At 41.5% G+C, this 21,479-nt stretch overlaps 1 protein-coding gene across 5 annotated transcripts; it reads left to right on the top strand.

The window, feature by feature from the left end:
* Positions 1-484: 484 nt before the first annotated feature.
* On the top strand, positions 485-21,136 carry snu (snustorr). 5 transcript variants are annotated; one of them, XM_069043440.1, is made up of 8 exons: positions 3,957-4,290; positions 18,068-18,289; positions 18,344-18,860; positions 18,908-19,195; positions 19,247-19,778; positions 19,829-20,015; positions 20,064-20,152; positions 20,201-21,136. In XM_069043440.1, exons 1-8 carry the CDS (start codon positions 4,211-4,213, stop codon positions 20,677-20,679), a joined length of 2,394 nt encoding a protein of 797 aa, XP_068899541.1. In that variant the 5' UTR covers positions 3,957-4,210; the 3' UTR covers positions 20,680-21,136. The 5 variants fall into 5 exon arrangements, with proteins under 5 accessions (XP_068899544.1, XP_068899540.1, XP_068899541.1 ...); XM_069043443.1 differs by lacking the exon at positions 3,957-4,290 and adding an exon at positions 485-851 and having other exon boundaries at positions 18,908-19,778; XM_069043439.1 differs by having other exon boundaries at positions 3,952-4,290; positions 18,908-19,778.
* The last annotated feature ends 343 nt before the right edge of the window (positions 21,137-21,479 follow it).

Genomic DNA, 21,479 nt, shown 5'->3' with positions numbered 1-21,479 from the left:
TTCGCAATCGAGAGAACGTAATTATCTTAATAACAATGTAGTCGAATGTGAGACAGCAAAAGCGCATTTTTCTCGAATTGCCGTCATTGCCAGCCGTAATGTAACAAAGCGCTCGCCTTTAATTATTATTCTTAACGACCATTCTAATAGCGCAAAACGCTGATACTTATTTACACTTGTCGCCGTATTATTTATTGCTAATCATCGTGCTGCCGGTAAATTAGCTGTGATGCAACCACACATCGATCATACCGCAAGATAACTTACAAAAAATTTGACACATGAAGTGTCAGATTTGACAGCCGCCGGACGAATCAAGCACAGACGTGACTTCAATTTGTCGCAAGTCGGGTGGAATTTGCCCCTTTGTGTTCTAATTGAGCTGCCGTACAAGGCAAGCAACCAACAGAGTAAATGTTGAAAGCTTGTGACGTCACAGATACTTTATTACACATGTTCTGCGTAAATCAATAGTTTTTGTCTTTGTGACAAGACGTGTTTGCTTTCGAAGTTTTACAATTTTACAACTATCGTCAAACAAAATTCGGTTGTGTTTTCTTAGTTTTGTTTGATTTCGGGTTAGCACTTCTCGGAAACGTTTATGCGTTTATTTTGTGCAAATAGTGCCAGAAGAAAGAGAGAGGGAGGAAAAGAAGATTCTTCAGCAGATCAGGTACACCCGGCTCAGCTAGTAACGTCACGGGTTTCGACGCATCTGGACTGGACAGAATGGTTTACAAATAAAATGCAAAAACTAGTGAAAAAGGTTGACACGTTTTTTCCGTACAAAGTTCTTCGTTGCAGCTCAAGTGAGAGTGTCAAGGAGTTTGGACGTCACTAAAAAGAATGTCGTAAGTTATTTCCCGAAATTTTTTTATTATACCAGGAATTGTAAATTAGTATTTTAAATTTAAATGGAGTGATTCGGTTTCGCTTTTTTGAATTAATTCCAATCCGATTTATTACAATATTTTATTTCCTAATAACATGCGATGATTTAAAAAAAAAATCGAATTACCTGGATTGCGCTATTCTGATGCTTTGATTGGTTCAAACCACCATTTTCGCCTACTCTGATTTTTTTTTTATTTGATCGCACGGTACAATCATCAACGACAGTCACGACGTCATCATCATATTACTATTAACAAGTTATTTAATTTTGGAATTGCCAAAACAACAATAGGTACAAGATTAAACGAGGCTTATAAAACCATTAAAGAAGTAAAATACCGCAGCAAGAATAATCGTTGTATATTTTGCGGTTTAAAGATCCTATTTGTTTGCAATAAAAAAAAAGGAAATTGTTTTTATTTAAATGAAAAAAAATTCAAGAAGTGTATGTACCTTTTGAAGCACTTTGTTTATCAACTGAAAAGATATTACCTTGGCCGGCAAGTCACCAGATCTGAATTCCATTGAAAACGTGTGGTCTCTGCGTGCACGATTGACACAGTTTTGCTTCGAACCGAACCAAACGAAACTTCCAGAGTTCTAGATGTCGAAAGAGTTGGAAAACTGGTAAGTCCAAACCTGGAAGTTGTTTTCCTTTCGCGTATGTTTATCCGCAGAAAAAAAAATAATGATATTCTATTTTTTGCTACAAGGACATAAAATTTAAATTTATTCCACGTTTTTGTGTTCGACTAATTTGAGAATAGAAATATATTATTTAACAATGTAACTTGACGAATATTTTAGATATAATTACGGTGTCGCTGTTAAAAATTATGATTTACACATTTTCATTATTTTGTGGTGTGTATTTTGACCTTTGCACGGATCGTACCATGTCCAGAAACAAATTAGTCTACTGTTTGCCAATTACCATTTGCATTTTAATGATTTTAACATCTTCTAATTTACAACTTTCGCTGAATTTTTAATGTGCACCAGCATTTTCCAGTTAATTAAAATACAGCGCAATTTAGAACCAACTCTCCATTAAAATCTTCACCTGTCCACTCGGATCTTGTCTTTTGTTCAATCGAGTGCCCACATTTTTCACTTCATTACAAATGTTTGCTCGAAAGCAATCAGCGTAAATTAATTATAATAATAACAAGCGGAAACTTTCTGTTTTTTAACACGCTCAACAATTTTCTGCAAGTGAAGAAATCACCGCAGCAATATCATGCACGGTTATGTGACATAATAGGTGGAGCTGTGTGTACACGACACTCGAAATGATCCCAAGGTCGTTTGTCACACCTAGAAACGAGTGCAATTATTTGAGCGGATGTGCAATCAAAAGAAAAATCTTCTGATTTTCGCAGAAAATTGTGACGTTCTCGAAGCAATGCTGCCTCAGCTTGTCACAAGATTTATTGCTTGTTGGTCGCGCAAAGTATGCAGAAAAGTGGTGCAAAGATGATTTTTTTTGTCGGAGGAATGGGTGCCTGACTCACCTGATTCGAGTCCGCTTGACAAACCTTGAAGTTGAGTTGCGGGTCTGAAACGATCTCAGAAATTACAGAAAATTGATTGTGTCTTTATTATTACAGTCATTACAAAGGTTGGAATGAGGAACATTCTTTTACAGAAGAAGTTACAAACAAGCGAGTCATTTCAAAGAAGAAATCTTCTTCTCTGCTTTATTTTTACTCTCTGTGGACATTTTGTTGGTAATCAGTGCAATTATTCTGCTTTAGCCTCTTGGAAGATATTGTGGTAACGGCAAGTGTGCTTACTCTGATGCTCAAAAAAAAAAGAAAAAAAGATGTAGACCTCTGGAGTAAAGTCATGTTATGACACACTCTGATACTAACTCCTGTTATTTAACTTCTTTTTTTCAACTGTTTGTAACCCTTTTAGCTACTGACACGATACCATATCCCACAGCTTAGTCTTAAAGCGTGTAAACAACACTGAAATGATGGATCAATTAGATATGTCGAGGTGTTTATTATCTACATCCTGGAAAAGGATCAACGTTGACAAAAAATTTTAATGTACCGATAATTCAGTACTTTGAAAAAAAATGTTTCCCATCCAAATCCCGATTTTTTGGGGTGGAGACAAAAGACGGTCATCATCTCTGACCTTCGTTTTTCCTCTCCCAAAACCCTCAAGGTAATTTTATCGACAAGGACATTGATCCTTCAATGTATTCAACATATTCACATAAATTTCCTTGCCGGACAATCTATTTAAAAATATTCCATTTTACCTAAATTAAAACACATGTTTGTCGTGTTTTGTTTGAAAATCCGCAAGAAGCGAAACTAGCAGACTTACGTAAGAATCAAATCTCCGTCTCATTTACTTTCAAAGAAATTGAAAAACGAGACTGATAGAACAAGTGGTTGGTAGGGTGCGTTCAAATCGAGAAGTACATGGGCGGTCCCGTGGTTTAGGGGCGAACCAGTAGGCCGGCCACCACGTGATGTGTACTTTTCTGCCTGCCTACACCTTGTCAACAAATCAATTTGGTTTGTTTGCCGAACAAATAAATTACGAAAGTCTTTACTAACAATACTTATGTCACCACCTCCTCCCCAGTCCCCTCCCAAGTCCCATTTTCATATCGATCGAGTTTTCACCAATATCGCGATTGCGACAGCGATAATATTCGTCGGAGAGTTTTGGCAAAGTTGTCGACGATAGATCGAAAAGTGGGGACTTTCACCCCGTCCGCAGCATCCACAGTTGTTGGTGATTTGAGAGAAAGCACAATGAATGCGGTGGTGTTGGCAGTGGCGGCGCCACCGCAAGGGCGCCGCCACTTCCGCACCAATCAATCAATCACGTCGGTGCGTCGTTGATGAAAAGCGTTGGGTGTTTTCGAAGAGTCCGTCGAGGGATGCGGCGTATGGAAGAGTGTCGGCTTCTGGTCGAAACCAAAAGTGTTTCCCTCACTCCTCAACTTTCATTTGCAGAGAAGAATGGTCTGCAGTTCGTTGCACGCAACGTCTTAGCACCTGAGTGTGACCAATAATACGATAGAAAGGCATCTTGTTCACTTTCTATCGTCGGCGACGAAAGCGCAGTTGTGTCGAAGAAGCGGTCTAAATCGGCAACCCTTGTACAGTGTTGGAGGGTGCGACGACCCCCGCGCCATCAAAAATTCACGACGATTGACCAGTGACGTCGTCAGTCTCTCTTATTTACGCAGTCTTCGCGTTTTCTCTCAGTTGGTGAACATGTGGTGACCTAGACGGTTCTAGTTTCTGTGTTTCGGGTTTTTCGCGCTTTTACCTATTTCCGTGAGATGTCTGGAGGTGGCGAGGAAGCCGCCCCCAACACCGCCAAGGTGAAGAGGATGTTCAGCTGGAGCAGCAACGCCCTCAGGTGAGTCCCGCCGAATCTTGCCTTTGTTGCTCAACGAAATCGAAAGTGGTACCGTCACTGAATATTTATCGATTCGAATTATCAAACGCATTAAAATTCCCCAACTCAACTAATTAGAACAAAACGAGGACGCATAATGAAAAATTACAACGAGAAACTTGGAGCGTGGTGGTGGTACCGAACGGTTCATGTGCGAATAAAAGTTAACGAGAAGAAAGTTAGGTAATATGGAAAAGAGACCGAAGAAAACGAGTGTTATGTAAAGACCTGGTACTGGTACCACCTCAGATGTGCACACGATGAATAACACTTTCAGTTTACGCTAATTTTCCCTTGAGCGACTCACGTGCTCGCTGCCTGCTGGTACAGAGTCCAATCGGTACTTGGTGCACTTTTACACCCACAACACCTGTTACTTTGCACCATTTTTATCGGTACTAATTGTACCGAGATTGATTAACAGCAACCTTGCCAGGAAATTTTCGAATAATGGCGAAACTGCCAGGTAGCCGTGGTAACCCACAACCAATGACTCTCCAGGCAAGGTAGTACCCAAGGAATTTGCTTTTTCCGAAAATTTCACAATTTACTATTGGGAACTTGTACACGAATCCACTTGGTGGATTCAGGTTTCCTTCTAATGTTTCTAAGAAGAACGACATTCTTGAGGTACCACAAAAATCTCAAACGTATTTGGAAAGTTCAAGTTTGGAAACTGAATTAATACGACATTTTCCTTGTGTTAAACACATGAGTCAAGTTTAAAACCCAACAGTGTCATTGGATGAAGACAAAGTGACTTCAATCTTGACATTTCCAAAAGAATATTTGGGTACTCTTGCATTTTTGGAGTGTGAAGAGAGCCTCGAAGACAATCAGTTCAGTTTAGACATTTGTAACCACAAAGATCACTGAAGAAATTTACTTGAAGAGTACCATTTTTTCTAAATAACTCAGGTGGTACCAAGGTACTGTGTGTTGTAGTACACTTTTCAAGATAGGGAAGATAGGGTAAAACAAAACCAAGCCTCTGCCAAGAAATCAATGAGCGGTACCACCACCAGAACTGTTACCATCGAGATCGGAAGTGCAGCGTTCACGTCATTTGAACCAGAAGTACCGATTACTTCCTTGTAAACCAGAAGGTCGCCTCCATTTGAACCAAGTACGTCATAGAATTAATTTGAGCAAAGTACTGAGCAGTACCATTGCTCCAGAGGTGTGGCGATCGTTTCTGGAGCATCTAGAAGTGCAGCGATTTAAACCAGAATGTCACGAAGTGTTGTCAAAACTGTGACATTCGAGTGACACATGTCTCGAGTCACATGTCGTAACTTGAAAATTGAAATTGTGACCAGCCGGTATGTCGTAAAGAGTTTTCTCTTTTGCGTACAGAAAATGGCTTTATGTAACTTAATTACCTCTGTTGATGTTTCAAGTTAACGCGGACTAGAGAGTACTAAAAGGTGTGTGTGTGTGACAGAAACGGACATGGTTTGCGAATCTGGCCAGGAGAGTAGTACCGTAAAACTCAGAAACCTGATTGAAAACTTTTGACATTTGCGAGTGAGCGACAGGAAGAGGTAGGTCGGCAGCGCGAGAGAACGTGACGGTGCGAGACGTTGTGCGGAGCCCGGCCGAACCTATCTACGACTCGCATGTCCAGGGCCTCGTCGTCGGATAAATTTCCTACATTTTATGTAAATCGCGCTCCTACCACACAAGACAAAATTCTTGAGTTAATGAGCGCCGCTCAAGGTTTACAACTCTGCCGTTTTTAATCAACAAACAACAAATTTTTTCACGTGAGTGTCCGGCGCAATTCGCCAATTCCCCAATTCCGTTTGGTATGAGCGACAACGTTGCACAACAGCCTTGACGGCGTTGCAAAAGTGTGCTCAAATCATAACAACGCGGCCCACTTGGACAACAAACGTTTCGACACCACCTTCCGGCAGGGCTAAGGGTGCGTCCACGCGACGTAACGTTACATAAAGCGGTGCATAATGCTTCCTCTGCCAATGGCTTTCGTGTGTATAGGATGTGCCCAGGGCGGTGGAGAAAGTAATTCTGTTTCCTGATCGACTCTCCGACTTGCATAACCTAACCCACTTCGATCTGTGCATAACCTCTTCGCGCGCGCACCAATAAAAGTCAAGTGGACTCAGAGCGGTTCGCTTGCACAATGCAATTTCGTGGAAACGAAACGAGAGAGGGAGGAATTGGGTCTCCGGTCGATCGAAAGTGAGGCGGTTCGGTGTGCACATCAGAAGCCGTTTCCGCAAATACTCGTAACAATTACCAAACGTGTTTACCAGATTTGCTGGTAGGAACGCAGTGTGGACGAAACGAGATTTGTCATGTAGGAAGAGGGTCATAAAAGTGTAGTTTTATCGCGTACTATTCGAAAGGAGGAATATGATCAACGGTTTATGATCACTAAAGGTCACGTATTTTGCACTTGTGCTGACCATAAAAACACAAAAGAAAAATTCAAGAAGTCAAAGCCAATAAAGTTCAAGAAGATTCAGGTCTGGTGGATCTGTTGGCAGTAACTTTACAACAATGCCTTATCAAGGTGTTTTGTTGAATAAGATAAGAAGAAAAATTAAGGTGTGTGCCATGTCATATCGTGGGTGTTGTTTGTTGGATTAAAATCTGGAGAGCTTGGTGGCAGTGAAAAAAAATGTCTGGTTGAATTAGAAAATGGAAGACAAAGCGCGTCAGAATTCGAAGAAGAAGGAGTCTGGCTTCCAGGAAATGGATGATTCATCTTACAGTCCTGATCTGACTCCAATCGACTACCAACTATTTTAGAAATTAAATAAAGGAGTGTTGGCAAGAATGGTGCTTGTGATTTTGGAAATAAAATAAAAACCAAGATCTGGAGCATGTCATTGACATTCTCCGTTGGATCAAGGTCTGGATAGTTTGGTGGTGTCATTGACATTCTCCATTGGATCAAGGGCTGGATAGTGTGGTGGTCGTGGTAAAAAAATCTATGGATTTTTCGAAATTGCAATTTTTTGATTCAGAAAGTAAAAGATAAAATTCAAGATTCCATCGGATCCAGCTCTGGATCCTTTGGTAGTTGCGATAAAAAAAAATCTCGAAGTTTGTAGCTTCTATGGAGAAGAAGAAATCTTCTCTGGAAAACTGACGGTTTCAAGGACCTAAATCTCCCACTTCACAGCCCCCACCTAACTCCAATTGACTCCTAATAGAAGAGTTTGTGAGCAATAATATTGTCTCAAAGAGCTTTCCACAATCTAGTCTTTTTTTGGGATTTAAAGAATCAAAGAACAGAAATGCAAATCTGTAAATTGCTACATGCACTTTCTGTTGGATTAAATTCTGGAGAGTTTCGCGTCAATAAACATTTAATATATGTATTTGCAAAACTGGCGATCTTGAATTGTATTACAACATCTTCACACCCACGTTTTTAAGAGTAATTGTTTAGATTTAGTGGAGAAAGTAAATTCTTCCAGACGATTTTGTGGAAAGAATGTAGAAAGAACCTCAACAGGAATGAAAATTAAAATCAAGTAACACAAGCTACTTTGCGTTGGATGAATATTTGTAGAGTTCGCAAACAAATGTTTAAACAATTTTTAAAATTATCTAATTTAAAAATAATATTGTGGTCGTAAGTTCTGGAAATAAATTGGATAAATTTGTCAAATTGACGCTTAGTGCCATGCAGGAGGCACAACAATAACGCATGCAAATTGGGTCCTTGAACCAAAAAGAACCCATGCGATTCCATCACACACTTCCGGTCCTTCGAGCCGGATTGTTTAATTAATTTGTGGGAAACATTCAAAGCACAATTTTTTAGTCTGCACTTGTACGAAACGTCATCGAACCGAAACAAGACAAATCGTTGTACAAGTGTGGACCTTCGGGCCGGATTTTTTGATGATCCAAGAAAAGTAGAAAGTACACGAGAATTGTTTTTCATGACATTACGTCATTGTCCGCGTTTTAAAGGTGTCTCTTTTCACTTGCCTATTAATACTGTCCTGATGATTGTGCAAAAAACCCGAAACACGCAGTCACCCATTTCAATTAGACCAATTACTACCCAATAATTAATAACCTTGCTTATAACCGCAGAAATAATTAGTTATTTCTCTATCGCGTTGACTTTGTCTATCGACAGGACATAAAACTTGGATCGTGTTCGATAACAGCACTATTACAGCTTCACCTATCGCATTATAAATATTGTTTTATAACTTCACACCCAATAAACTAGATACATAATGTTTTCAGATTTATTTGGCATTAATTTAATTTCAAAGAAACATTATTACTGTCGCCATCAAAGCACTGGATATAAATTCCCTATCGGAAGGACTTTGTCCAGTCGATGTTTTCGTGTGTTGTAATGAGAATAATCATGTAAGTGGCTTGTGACGAAACTTGATTTTTGGTAATTAACACCGAATTGACGCTCGAGCGGAAGTGTTATAGGTGGCATAACACCAATCAGTGAGTCGACGTCCACTATTTTATTAATATTACGAAAACTGGTCTGTCTGTGACGTAAAAATTATTTGGGCTGTCATTGTTGTTTGTCACTCCTGCAAACCAGTCTGGCTTGCAGGAAGTATTCAGATTTATTATTATAATCTTGGCGGAAAAATTACCAAACATATGAACGCCTCGAGAGGATTGCGAATGGAATCAACAAATCTGGTATTTCGTGGCCATGAAGGATCAAAGCTGGCCCCTCCCACCTGTTCATCGATAAGATTCGTGACGTCAATTATAAACTTTAGCATTTTTGGGATTTTTAGAATTTTGGGCGTTTGCGCACTTCCTAGACAAAAACGACAATTCATTAAGATTCTGGTAATTAGATTTGCATTTAAAAAATACATATTTGAATTGACGCAGGAAACCGCTTATTGGTGTTTCGGAATTTTTTATTTGTTGTTCAATCTGGGGAAAATCAATGAGTGTGGCTCAAGGAACCGATTCGGACACCGCACAACCCTGAACTGACTCCAATTGACTCGGTGGAAAAATTCGACGCCTGTGCTGGCTCTCCATAGAAGAGAATTTTCGTTACAAATATTTCTTTCTGTAATCCAGAAGGGTTGTTATGACTTAAAGAACCAAATGAGAATAATACATGAGGTATCTTACGTGTCATAAGCATTCTTCATTGGATTAAAATCTGGAGAGATTGGTGGCGTGGTCAATATAGATGTCTAGATTCGTTCAAATTGCCAAGACAATGAAAGAAGTCCTACATGGAAATAATGTGGCTTCGAGGAACTGATCATCCAGCTTACACTCCTGATTTGAGTCCAGTCGAGTACCTACTATTTATTATTATTATTATTATTATAGAAAATCGACGGAGAAGTGCAATTGCTGACTTTGCAACTTTAAAGATAATTTTATAAATAGCCTCTGTTGTATCCAAATCTGTAGGGTTTGGTGGCAGTGTCTAGATTATTTTTAAATATAGAGTCGTGGTTTTAAAAAACTAAAAAAGAACTGCTTTGATATAGAAAACTGAAGGGAATTAAAGACAAATTGCCCGCACGAGGTGAGAGGAAATGAAATAATCCACCTTACAGCCCCGATTTGGCTCCAATCGCCTACCATATTTTTTCGGAATTGAATGAAGAAATCTAGTGCAAGTTTTGGCTATTATTACGGCGAGAAAATACGTTTTTTCTTGTGAAATTGCCTCGTCAAGAATTTCTCTCCGGTTTTATTTTTATCGCAACATTCTTAGCATCTAGAAGGTTTTTTGCAATTTAGAGAATAAAGAAAATGAAATTCAAGATTCGTAGCGTATTTTCCAGAGCATCTAGGTCTGGATAGTTTGGTGCTCGTTGTTCTTAGCCTGAATTGTTTAAATTTAGGAAATTGAAGGCGAAGAATGTTGCTTCAAGCAACTAAATCGCCACATCACAAACCTGACTTGACTCCACTTGACCACTAAAAGGTCAAAAAGATCTGATCAAAAGCTGAAAAAGGAAAACGTGACGAAAGTTAAAACTTGCAGCACGCACGCCAAGACATTTTCTGTTGCATTCAGTTCTGGAGAGTTTGGCGGTAGCGGTAAATTAATATCCAAGTTATCTTCGAAATAGATGTCCTTGCTTTATGTAATTTGTCTCGGACGCAAGTTTAGAAAAAATATTTTAATTGAGGAAGTTGAAGACGATTAAATACAAATTCGGACGAAACGAAAGAGTAATGATGCGAGGAACTAAATCAACCACTTTACAGCGCTGACCTGACTCCCATTGACTCCCCGACGTGGAAACTGAATCGACGCAAGAAGAATTGAGGAAATCCAAGCGCTACAGACATTTTCTGTTGGATTTAGATTTGGCAATAGTGTGGCGACGCTTTTTTAAAGTTGTACAGGGTGATTCAAGTTTTTCCGCCCGAACGAAAACACACACTTCTAATCGATTTAAAATTCTCAAAAAATTCAGGAATGATTGTGTGAGACTCTAGAACATTCTGTAAAAATTTAAAATTTTTAATGAAACGAGTAAAGATTTCGTTTATTCAATAACCGCTACATTGATTTACATTATTTTTCACTGAGAGTCTTTTCAAACATTTAGGAAAAATTTGATGTCATTGAAATCATGAAAGCATCACCGGTTTTTTAAATAAATGGAATTCGATATTAAAGTGCAAAATTTAGCTATGATTTATTATTAAATTGGGCGGTCACTTCAACAATAGAGGTTTACTTGGGTTATTTATGGTAACCTAAAGAATTACTAGAAAAGTTCTCAACAGATGTTTCCCAACAATGAGGGATTTATTTATGACACTTATTTAAAAAACTAATCATTTTCTTTTGATGTGAATTTCATAAATATGTTCTTTAAATTAATTGTGAATTATGAGCGTGCACGGATTTTTTTTGTGTCAAAATAGATTTTTAAAATTTTATGGCTCTGAATGAAGTGATACGGGAAAATTGATTGCACACGTTTGAAGCCTTACATGAAGGGAATGTAACCCTAAAGTTTCGTAATTTTTACTAATTTTTTAATAGGGGCGATAAAACTTGAATCACCCTGTACAGAATTTTAAAAAATTCCCTCCGGACCTGATTATGCAACACACCATCCACCAGTGTTATTGGTGACAAAGTTTGAAACGTAAATTCGGAGTTGAATGGATCAGATCCTGTCGTCCTTGGCTGGAATGAACTGTTTTCTCTTGGGCCTCGTCTGAAAGCAGGTTAGAGAAGCAAACGGGGCCATCACTCCGACGAAAACAAAACCCCGAAAACATTTGTCCCGAGCAAACCACTCAACAAGTGTCGCAACCAATAAATCCATTCAATTGGGTCGGCGTTTCAATAAATTTGGATCGCATTAGCGACCATTTCTTTATAATGGAGTCGTAAGGCCAAGAAAAACCGAAACCCGCTTACCTTCTATTGTACAGCACGAGTCAACAGTTTAAAGTTTACCAACGGAATAATTTACGCGAACAATGGAAAAAATCCATCGACGAGGCTCTCGAGCGTGAGCTGTTTCGACACTCGATTGTGACACTCTGTATATAAATAATAATTGTTTTTTTTTGGCCAGTTGTGTGTGTCACCGCGAGTCACGTTGTCCGCCACTTGCGCCTGGAAGAAATAGGTCGAAACGTAGCGCGATGACCCTCGGGTTTTCCCACCAGAGTGGCACGCAAGTGCGTCCTGCTGCCGCAGGAACGGTCTCGAAGAAGGAATTCGAGCGGATCGTCGATTTACGCTGCGGTCGGAAAAAGAAGAAAACGGTCCCGGGCGAAGAACCTCGCGACCTTCACCCATACAAGCGCGGGCGCGGGTCCAATCTGGGCGAGTCCTGCTATCAGAGGAACGACGCACAACACCTTGGATAACGACAAATTGCAGTTGTAATTTTGTACGTGTCACTTTACATAATAATGTACTTAAGCGGGAGGCCGTATTGCACTCGCGCTATCATAAATTGCGGGGACCGACAAGATTCTTTAATTAACCTTTGGTCGACTTAACAATAACGCAAGAATCGAATCGATCAAGGCCATCTGCCCAGATGATCCACGGGGCGAAGTGCGATGATGCTGTTTATTCCTCGGTCCGCGTCCCGGCGTGTTTTGTCCTCCGTCCGCTCGTGTTGGGGTCAGGGCGACGTTACGCGATCACGCCGCCCTTGCTCTGCAAGAAGTGACGCTGCGGAATTTTCCCGCTTACTCTCAGGTCCGACGAAGAACCGTTCAGTTCCTGCTCAAGGTTCCGCTCACAATTTGCCCCCTTTGACCCCGACGGAAACGCCGCAGATCTGCGTCCGCGGTGTTGTTCGGTAGCTCGGTCCAAAAAGAAGAAGAGCACCGCGCGGACGCGACTCCAAGGTGAACCGCAAGACTGGTCCGCAGGTTAAGACTTTTTTGTCGCGGTTAAAATAGCTGTACAAGGAGAACTGGACCCCAACGGGGCAGATCTGAGTCCAGGTGAGAGCGCGTGGCGCCGGAAAAACCGAGCGGGTTTGGTCATTTTCACTTCGATTGGAATTTCACCGGGTCTAGAAAGTTGCGCGGCCAATTAGAAGTATTTTTGTGAATGATTTGCAATTATTTGTACAGTTTGTATGGGTGAATATTGGTGTGTGACGTGACTGGCCGGCTCATAAAAATGATACGCCTGTTTGTTTATTTTTACTGCAAATTGTGATTGGCAACGGACGTGCTAATGACAATAAATCAAGTGCGAATTTGTGAAAAAATGTGATTTGAGTTAGAGCCAAATTAAGACTTTTCGGGCATGGGTTCCAATCATCGAGGCAAGTGTTAAAAGTCATTTGTGAAAGTATCGCTGGAATTACCTGATGCACAAAACGTCATCCAACAATTTCCATAATTCGAGCTTCGGCAATTATTTTATTTATTCTACTGTATTTTTCCACGTCGTCTCAATTTTTTTTTTATTTTCGTCTACCATGATGTCCTCTTCTTTCCCTACTTTTTGCCCCATTTTTTAACGTCTACACCGAACCAGATCTTACCAGTTCTTTATTTTGAATTCTTCAGATCTGCCGGACGATCTTCATTTTTCCTTGCTTTTATAAAACGTCCAAGGACAATAATTGTACAACATTTTATTCTCCACTATTATTTGCCTTTCTACTTTTTCTTCCATTTAATAATCTTTTTCTGTTCCTCACCACATATCCGTTTACTGTTACGTAATGCTGTTCAATTACTCATTGTAATAATTGCAAAAGTGCCTTTGCAAATCATCGCAGAGACGATCAAGTTGCTATGACACTATTTGTATGTCATATGTCACAATTATTTTGACATGTCATCATTTGCGAGACGGTAGATTTTTTTTTGAAGAAGTAATAAACGAACGAAGGAAAAGTATTGTATTCTACTCGCGTGTAACGGCGATTACAGCACTCGCCTACGTGGCTAATAGTAGCTATCATTACACGCTTGTTGAATAATATGCCATTTCTCAATATTTCACTGTGGACTAATTAGGCATTATTTTCATTTCGTTCCCCACAAGTTTTAGAAAGTTTTGATTGTGTGGAAGCTGCTAAAAAGCTTAATTTTCTAATGTTGCTGTTATTTACTGTCTTTCTAATTGATTGTTTGTTCTTTTATTCCAAATTATTTTGTGTCAGAAATTTTCTAAAATCTCGAACAACTCTGTAAAACTTGACAAATTGGTAAAAGTCAAAAAACACTACTTTTAAAAATTCAAAATGGCAGAAACTTCTTAACAAGCTAAACTACGTAAAGGACTCTAGTTAGTGTTCATTTCACAGAAGTTTTCAAAAGTAAAGCTAAAATTTCTGATTTCCATTTTTTCCCATATTTCTTATTGTACGTTTCACTTTTATCCTGCTTCACCCTCTTCTTATTTTTCAAAATTTTTGAAAGTCCAGAACAAGCTAAACTTTCTAATTTTCAAAACAAGTCTTTTTAACGGAAGTCTTACGAATCAAATTATTTTCTTTTTCGTCAGTTTTTTCTTTTCACTCACTTTCCCATTAGTTTTTGAAAAGCGAAAGAAAAAAAGAAAATTATCAAGTTAAACTTTCTAATTCTCATTTTTTCTATACTTTTTAATAGTCTGTTTCACTTTTATTCTGCTTCACCCGCTTCTTAGTTTTCGAAATTTTTGAAAGTCTACGAAAGCTAAACTTTCTAATTTTCGAAACAAGTCTTTTTAACGAAAGTCTTATGAATCAAATTATTTTCTTTTTCGTCAGTTTTTTCTCTTCACACACTTTCCCATTAGTTTTTGAAAAGCGAAAGAAAAAAGGAAAATTATCAAGTTAAACTTTCTAATTATCATTTTTTCTATACTTTTAATAGTCTGTTTCACTTTTATTCTGCTTCACCCGCTTCTTAGTTTTCGAAATTTTTGAAAGTCTACAAAAGCTAAACTTTCTAATTTTCGAAACAAGTCTTTTTAACGGAAGTCTTATGAATCAAATATCAGTTCCTTTCTATACTTTTTAATAGTCTGTTTCAATTTTATTCTGCTTCACCCACCTCTTAGTTTTCGAAATTTTTTAAAGTCTAGAATCTAGACTTTCTAGAACAAGCTAAACTTTCTAATTTTCAAGACTTTCACATTCAGAAAAGTTGAGTAATAGTCTGTCTAAACTTTTAATGCAAGGTCTTTTAAAATCGTGAGTAAAAATACTCGTACTTACGCAACAATACTATCACAATTGAAACAATTACATGTGAGTAATTTATTAATCCAGGTTATTTTACCTAGTTAACCTACTTCCATTTCTTAAACTCACAAATTACTCATAATCATTTACCAACCCTCTCATTTCTAATCTTATGGTTCAATAAATAGTAGTACTTTCTGCTTTACAATCTTTGTTATAAGTTTCCAAAGCTTAGAAAACTCCTAATTATCCACCAAATTGTTATAACTATGCTCTACATTTTTTCTTACAGTTATTGATTTCTGTCAAACCCTTCACCGTCTTTGTCTTAAGTTTTCAAAAGTCTAGCACGTCAGAAAACTCCAACCAGGCCAACTTTCTAATTTTCGTCTCTTTCTTTGCTTTTTAACGAAACTGTTCCCATCACGAGTCACAAGTTTTGTAAAATATAGTACCAAAGAGAACCCCAAGAAGCTAAATTTCCATCGCTTACAATAACATCAATTACTCATTCGATTTTTTGCATCCAACGAATTATCGCACACGTCTTGTACCATAAATACCTGAAGGATGCGTATCTATAATTACCCAACGCCCATGACGCAATTGGTATTTTTATCAAGCTCACCTTTTTTTTATCATCCACGTTGCGTCGAGTGGACTCAGATCGGGCAAACCTAGTGGACAGTTTGAATTGCGTAAACCACAAAACGCACTCTCTCCCGAGTCCAAAAGGACGACCATAAAAAATAGGTCAGGTCGGCGATGAAAATGCGATCGCACCAATTAGAAGGAAGAAAGAGCCTGAGTGTGTTGTTATGTAAGACAATCAATCGACGTCACACTAACCTTCCCCGGCCGTTTCGCCACTTCTTCGCGCATATCAATAACCTTTCCATAACTCTCCGGAGGCGCAGATTGGGCAACGAAGACCGCTCCATTTGCCAACAAAGCGTGCCATTACTCTCGATTTTTTTTTCTTGCGGCAGTGTTGACGTCAATGCGCGAAAAAACCAATTAGCGGGAAGAGTGACGTCGTCGCTTCTTCCCCCGGATCGCTCCGGGAGCACGGGTAGGGGGGCGAACGGTCGCGCTTATCGCCAAGACTTCAATGGTCAGTCCGGCGACGAACCTCCTCGACCGCTCACGCTCAACTTCCACCGGATTTTTCCGGGCCCGATCATTGTTTATGATGTATGTGCGGTTTCGAAACGGCGCGCGGTGAAGAAACTGCTGTGTAATACAAACTCTCTAAGAAATTGCCCAATTACATAACAAGGCGACTGGTGCCAAATCGGTGGATAACGGTGGATTTTTTTACCATTTCCAGGACCAGGAATGTGGTGTTCGCAGTGAAAGTTGTTGTGTAACGTACCAAGCGACATGTTGATAACGTGAGTAGGCCCCCGAGATTTTTTCTTTTTTTTTTTGGATCGCTCTGGCATTGAATCTTAGTTGATTGTATCTTTGTTATTAATTAATTTGGCGGTCTTGCGGCGATAGCCCAATTACCGACCCATTCAGCGTTTCGTTATCCTTCACGCAGGAATATCCCGACACTCACTTGTTCTATGGACCTTCCCCACGAAATCTTCCGTCCAATTATGAATTATTGATGAATCATTCGTTAATTAATTACCTACGCAAATCAGCTCGCTCCGTTGCAAGGTCTCCTCTCACCCTTCAGAGACGTCCTCCACACCGCGTTCACCCCAAAGACATTTTCTTCAATTCAAGATACTTTCTGGAATTGGTCAATTACTCAATTTCCGGGAAATCCGCGATTATCGAACCACCCTGTACTAGCATTTAGTGGAAATGACATGCGATTAGTTACATAAACAGCGTTACAGCGTTATCTATTATTAGCGACCGACATTTTTGCTTCTGACTGAAAAATTCTCTTGCCACTTTCTAATTAGGGCCTGACAAAAGGTTTTCAACAATCGCCAATACGCACTTGGCACCGGTTTGATTGGCGGTGATGGTTTCGCTCAATTGCAATAAATTAACCGGGGACTTTTTATGGTAATGTAAAATACACATAAATTATTTTTATGTCTCACTTACTGAGATGTGCAAGTAAACAATGTTAGTCACCACAAAATCTGACAACAGTGGCGCCGTCAACATTTTTAAAAAGAACAAAACACTCCAGACTCGAGCGTCAAAACACTTTTGCCAAACTGTTGCGAATCTGTGGGTTTTACCGGTCCCGAGTGAAAAAACTGAGTGGGCTGGCTAATGAGTAATGACGGTACTTGCAAATAAGATGTAAACATAGTATTATAACGTAAAGTACTCGTTTGTCAGTGCTTTTGGTGTGGTGGTACCGGTACCTGGCCGAACAGGTTTGTCTTCCCGGCCCTCTCGCGCCTTGTCGAAATTCCTCGATCAGTACCCGCGGGTACTATTCCGAATTTTCGTCCTCCACGATAAAGTCAACTTGTTTTGCGCAAGCACCACCTTGTCTGGGAAAACATGTCAAGGAAGTGGAGTGAAGTACAATGTCTGCGTTGCGTAAAACTGGCTCGGACTCCTGCGGTACTACCGAGATGGTGCAATCTTCGCCGCGAGTCGATCGGAAACGAACCTTCCAATTTGGAGGCAATTACCGCCGCGCCATTTGCATAATCAAGCGACCGTCGGTACTAATGGTGGGTCACGATGTCCTTTTATTGCCGCATTTTATTTCAATTATGCCTAATCATTGTATTTGTTTGTGCGGGCGGTTGTGCGGCCGTCAATATAGACACTTTTATTGTCTTCTGGCCACCTGTACTTGTGCATTAGCAGAACGCCCGATCGGTGCAATCCGGCGAACTTTCTAACAATAAGTTGCTAAATAAAGACGCTCAAGGTTACATTCCGAATGCTTTGGGAATAATACGGCGAGCAACACCACTTGCCCAACGCAGACCCCGCGGAATATCAATCCGGCTCGAAGGACCATGAAATTCGAGTACGTGCGCTCCCGTCAATGCCATTTCTTCGAAAACTCTACCATGTTCTGTTTGCATAATAACAAACGCGAAACGCGAGTACTCTTCCTTTCGGCGAGCGACCCACTTAACGTCGGTTGAGTAACAGTACGATTTTTTTTGTTCCAGTGAGGGATCAGCGATGGGAGAGAGAGTGGAACCGGTGGTACCGGGACCCGATCTGGTCGGGGTGAACGTGGAGCGACCGCCCTTGGTCCACCAACAGTCCACGGTCTGGAGCAAAAGACAGCACGCGGTCTGCGTCAGACACGCCTTCAAGCATTACGGCTCCAAGAAGAACCCCAATCATGTCTTGAGCGACCTCAACATGACCGTCGCCAAAGGCACGATGTGAGTGTCCAGTTTGGTGGTCCAAGACCTGGAGCTTCATGCGCTTGTTTGCAGATACGGCCTGCTGGGGGCGTCTGGGTGCGGCAAGACCACGCTGCTGTCGTGCATAGTGGGGCGGCGGCGACTCAACACCGGCGAGATCTGGGTCTTGGGGGGCAAGCCGGGAACCAAAGGGTCTGGAGTACCGGGGAAACGAGTGGGGTACATGCCCCAGGAGATCGCATTGTACGGGGAGTTCTCAATCAAGGAGACCATGATGTACTTCGGCTGGATCTTCGGGATGGAGTCGCCCGAGATCAACGAGAGGTTACAGTTTCTCCTCAACTTCTTGGACCTGCCGAGCCAGAACCGTCTGGTGAAGAACCTCAGTGGCGGACAACAGAGGAGGGTGTCTTTCGCTGTGGCTCTGATGCACGACCCCGAGCTCTTGATCCTCGACGAGCCGACTGTCGGAGTGGACCCTCTGCTCCGTCAGAGCATCTGGAACCATCTGGTCCAGATAACGAAGGATGGCAACAAGACTGTCATCATCACCACGCACTACATCGAAGAGGCGCGACAAGCGCACACGGTAAGTCTTTGGGTACTGCTGGGACTTGGTTAATTGTGGGGTTCTAGATCGGCTTGATGAGGAGCGGGAAGTTCTTGGCCGAAGAGTCCCCCCGTGTGTTGTTGTCGATGTACGGCTGCCAGTCCCTCGAAGAGGTCTTCTTGAAGTTGTCGAGGAAGCAAGGTCAAGTAGGAAGTCCCAACGAGGTCAACATTAGCAATAATATTAGTTTAGCAACACTGAACTGGGGGAAGAAGGACTCGATATCGGTGACGGAGGAGAGCGGAGTGGTGGGCTTGAACTTCCACCAGAGCAAAGAGATCCTGATCGCCGACGGCACCAACGGACACATCGACGTAAGTCTTTGCAGTTTTCTAGGACGTGGAGTTTCTCATTGTGACCCACAGTTGGGCAAGCCGTCGTCGTCGAAGAGCAGCATCTCCGAGACCTGCGACGACTGCACCAACTGCTCCGAGTGGACCTCCGTGGGCAAGATCAAGGCCCTCCTCCAGAAGAACTTCCTGCGGATGTGGCGAAACGTCGGCGTGATGCTGTTCATCTTCGCGCTGCCGGTCATGCAGGTCATACTGTTTTGTCTGGCGATAGGCCGCGACCCCACCGGCTTGAAGCTGGCCATCGTCAACAACGAGAAGAACTACACGAACCAGTCGTACCAGGAGTGCTCGTTCGACTACGGTTGCAAGTTCTCGTACCTGAGCTGCCGCTACTTGAACAATCTTCGGAACACGACGATCATGAAGGAGTACTATCCGGATCCGGAGTCGGCGCAAGAGGCGGTCAAGCGGGGACACGCATGGGGAGCTCTTTACTTCACGGAGAACTTCACGGATGCTCTCGTGGCGAGGATGGCGCTGGGGAAGGACGCCGACCCGGAGACTCTCGACCAGAGCGAAGTCAGGGTCTGGCTCGACATGTCAAGTAAGACGACTCGGCACTCTTGAGGAGGTTCGCTCATCGCTCTCTTGCAGATCAACAAATCGGGATCATTCTCCAGCGGGACTTGCAGCTGTCGTACCAGGACTTCGCCAAGGACCTTCTCGGGGCTTGCGAGCAAAACCCAGACCTGGCCGAGATTCCCATCTCCTTCAAGGAGCCGATCTACGGCTCCAACAAACCCTCGTTCACCGATTTCGTAGCCCCCGGGGTCATCCTGACGTAAGTCTCCACGACAATCTCGTCCAATCTTCTAATTACTCTTTGCAGAATCGTCTTCTTCTTGGCCGTCGCGCTGACATCCTCGGCGCTCATCATCGAGCGCATGGAAGGCTTGCTCGACAGGTCTTGGGTCGCCGGTAAGTCCCCCGACAACTCTCCTTCAAGCTTTAATCCCTTTCTCCTAGGTGTGACTCCCGGTGAGATCCTCTTCAGCCACGTCGTCACCCAGTTCGTCGTGATGTGCGGCCAGACCGCCCTCGTCCTCATCTTCATGATCCTCGTGTTCGGGGTGCAGTGCAAGGGCGACATAGGCTGGGTCATCGTGTTGACCATCCTGCAAGGTCTCTGCGGCATGTGCTTCGGCTTCGTCATCTCGGCGATTTGCGAACTGGAGCGCAACGCTATCCAGCTGGCTCTGGGCAGCTTCTACCCCACGTTGCTGCTCAGCGGGGTGATCTGGCCGATTGAGGGCATGCCGACGGTGCTCCGGTACGTCTCCACTTTCCTGCCCTTGACTCTGGCGACGACGTCGCTCAGGGCGATGCTGACCAGGGGGTGGTCGATCGCCGAACCCGCCGTCTACTACGGCTTCCTGGCGACGGTCATCTGGATCGTCGCGTTTCTAACAATTAGCATGCTAGTACTTAAATTCAAGAGAGGGTAATGTGTTCGATGCGGTGAAGAAACGTTCTTGTGCCCATCCAAGTTCAATTGTTCTATCAATATTTATTCGGTTGTTTTGGATACGTACTGTACAAAACTGACAAAATCTGTTATGAGATCAAACGCAAAGTGGTTATAGTCATTTTTTATTATTATTTATGTAAAATAACTTGCCTTGATGTTTAACATAACTCTATTATGTTACACGTTAGATTAGGTTTTATATACTTTTGTATTATCCATTTCTTTGTGACCAACTTGATTCAATCACAGCTGATGGCTTTAATACTTGACGAGCAACGAATACGGTTGTGCTGTCGCAGATGTCGGCGACAGTTTGTAAAGACATTCTAGACAAGTTTTAATACAAAGTGCTCAATGTTAATTTTATATTGTTATTTAGATGGTATTGTGATGTATGTTTGTTTAGTGATAATAAAAAAATATTCATATCTCCACTCAACATTATTTATCGAACCCTCTTGGCCCAAAAATGATTTCACAAATAACCGAAACACTCATTCACCGTTATTAAACAATGAATCAACTTTCTACTGTCGCTAAATGAAAAAAAATCTCTTCATTCAACACTTCATCTTACGAGTTAATGTCGCTGCGTATTACTGGTTGGCCAAATCGCAAAAACTGACTTTTTTTAGAGTTTCCATCATAAATAATTGTGATATAATACAGAATAAATAAAACAATTCAATTTAGAGGACAAAGTGTTGTGAAACATTTCATGGGTATGCAACCAGCAAAACATATCCTGCACGATGGTATATTGCAAATGACTATTAT

Source organism: Tenebrio molitor, chromosome 3 (assembly GCF_963966145.1).
Source record: "Tenebrio molitor chromosome 3, icTenMoli1.1, whole genome shotgun sequence".
NCBI classification, from domain to species: domain Eukaryota; kingdom Metazoa; phylum Arthropoda; class Insecta; order Coleoptera; family Tenebrionidae; genus Tenebrio; species Tenebrio molitor.
This window is presented reverse-complemented; position numbering and strand designations above follow the sequence as displayed.

Excerpts from the sequence above, each read along its gene's own strand:
- snu (XM_069043439.1), top strand. The coding sequence starts at position 4,211 with ATGTCTGGAGGTGGCGAGGAAGCCGCCCCCAACACCGCCAAGGTGAAG. Across the intron at positions 18,861-18,907 it reads AGGCGCGACAAGCGCACACG|ATCGGCTTGATGAGGAGCGG; the intron begins GTAAGTCTTTGG and ends GTGGGGTTCTAG. Across the intron at positions 20,153-20,200 it reads CGACAGGTCTTGGGTCGCCG|GTGTGACTCCCGGTGAGATC; the intron begins GTAAGTCCCCCG and ends CCTTTCTCCTAG.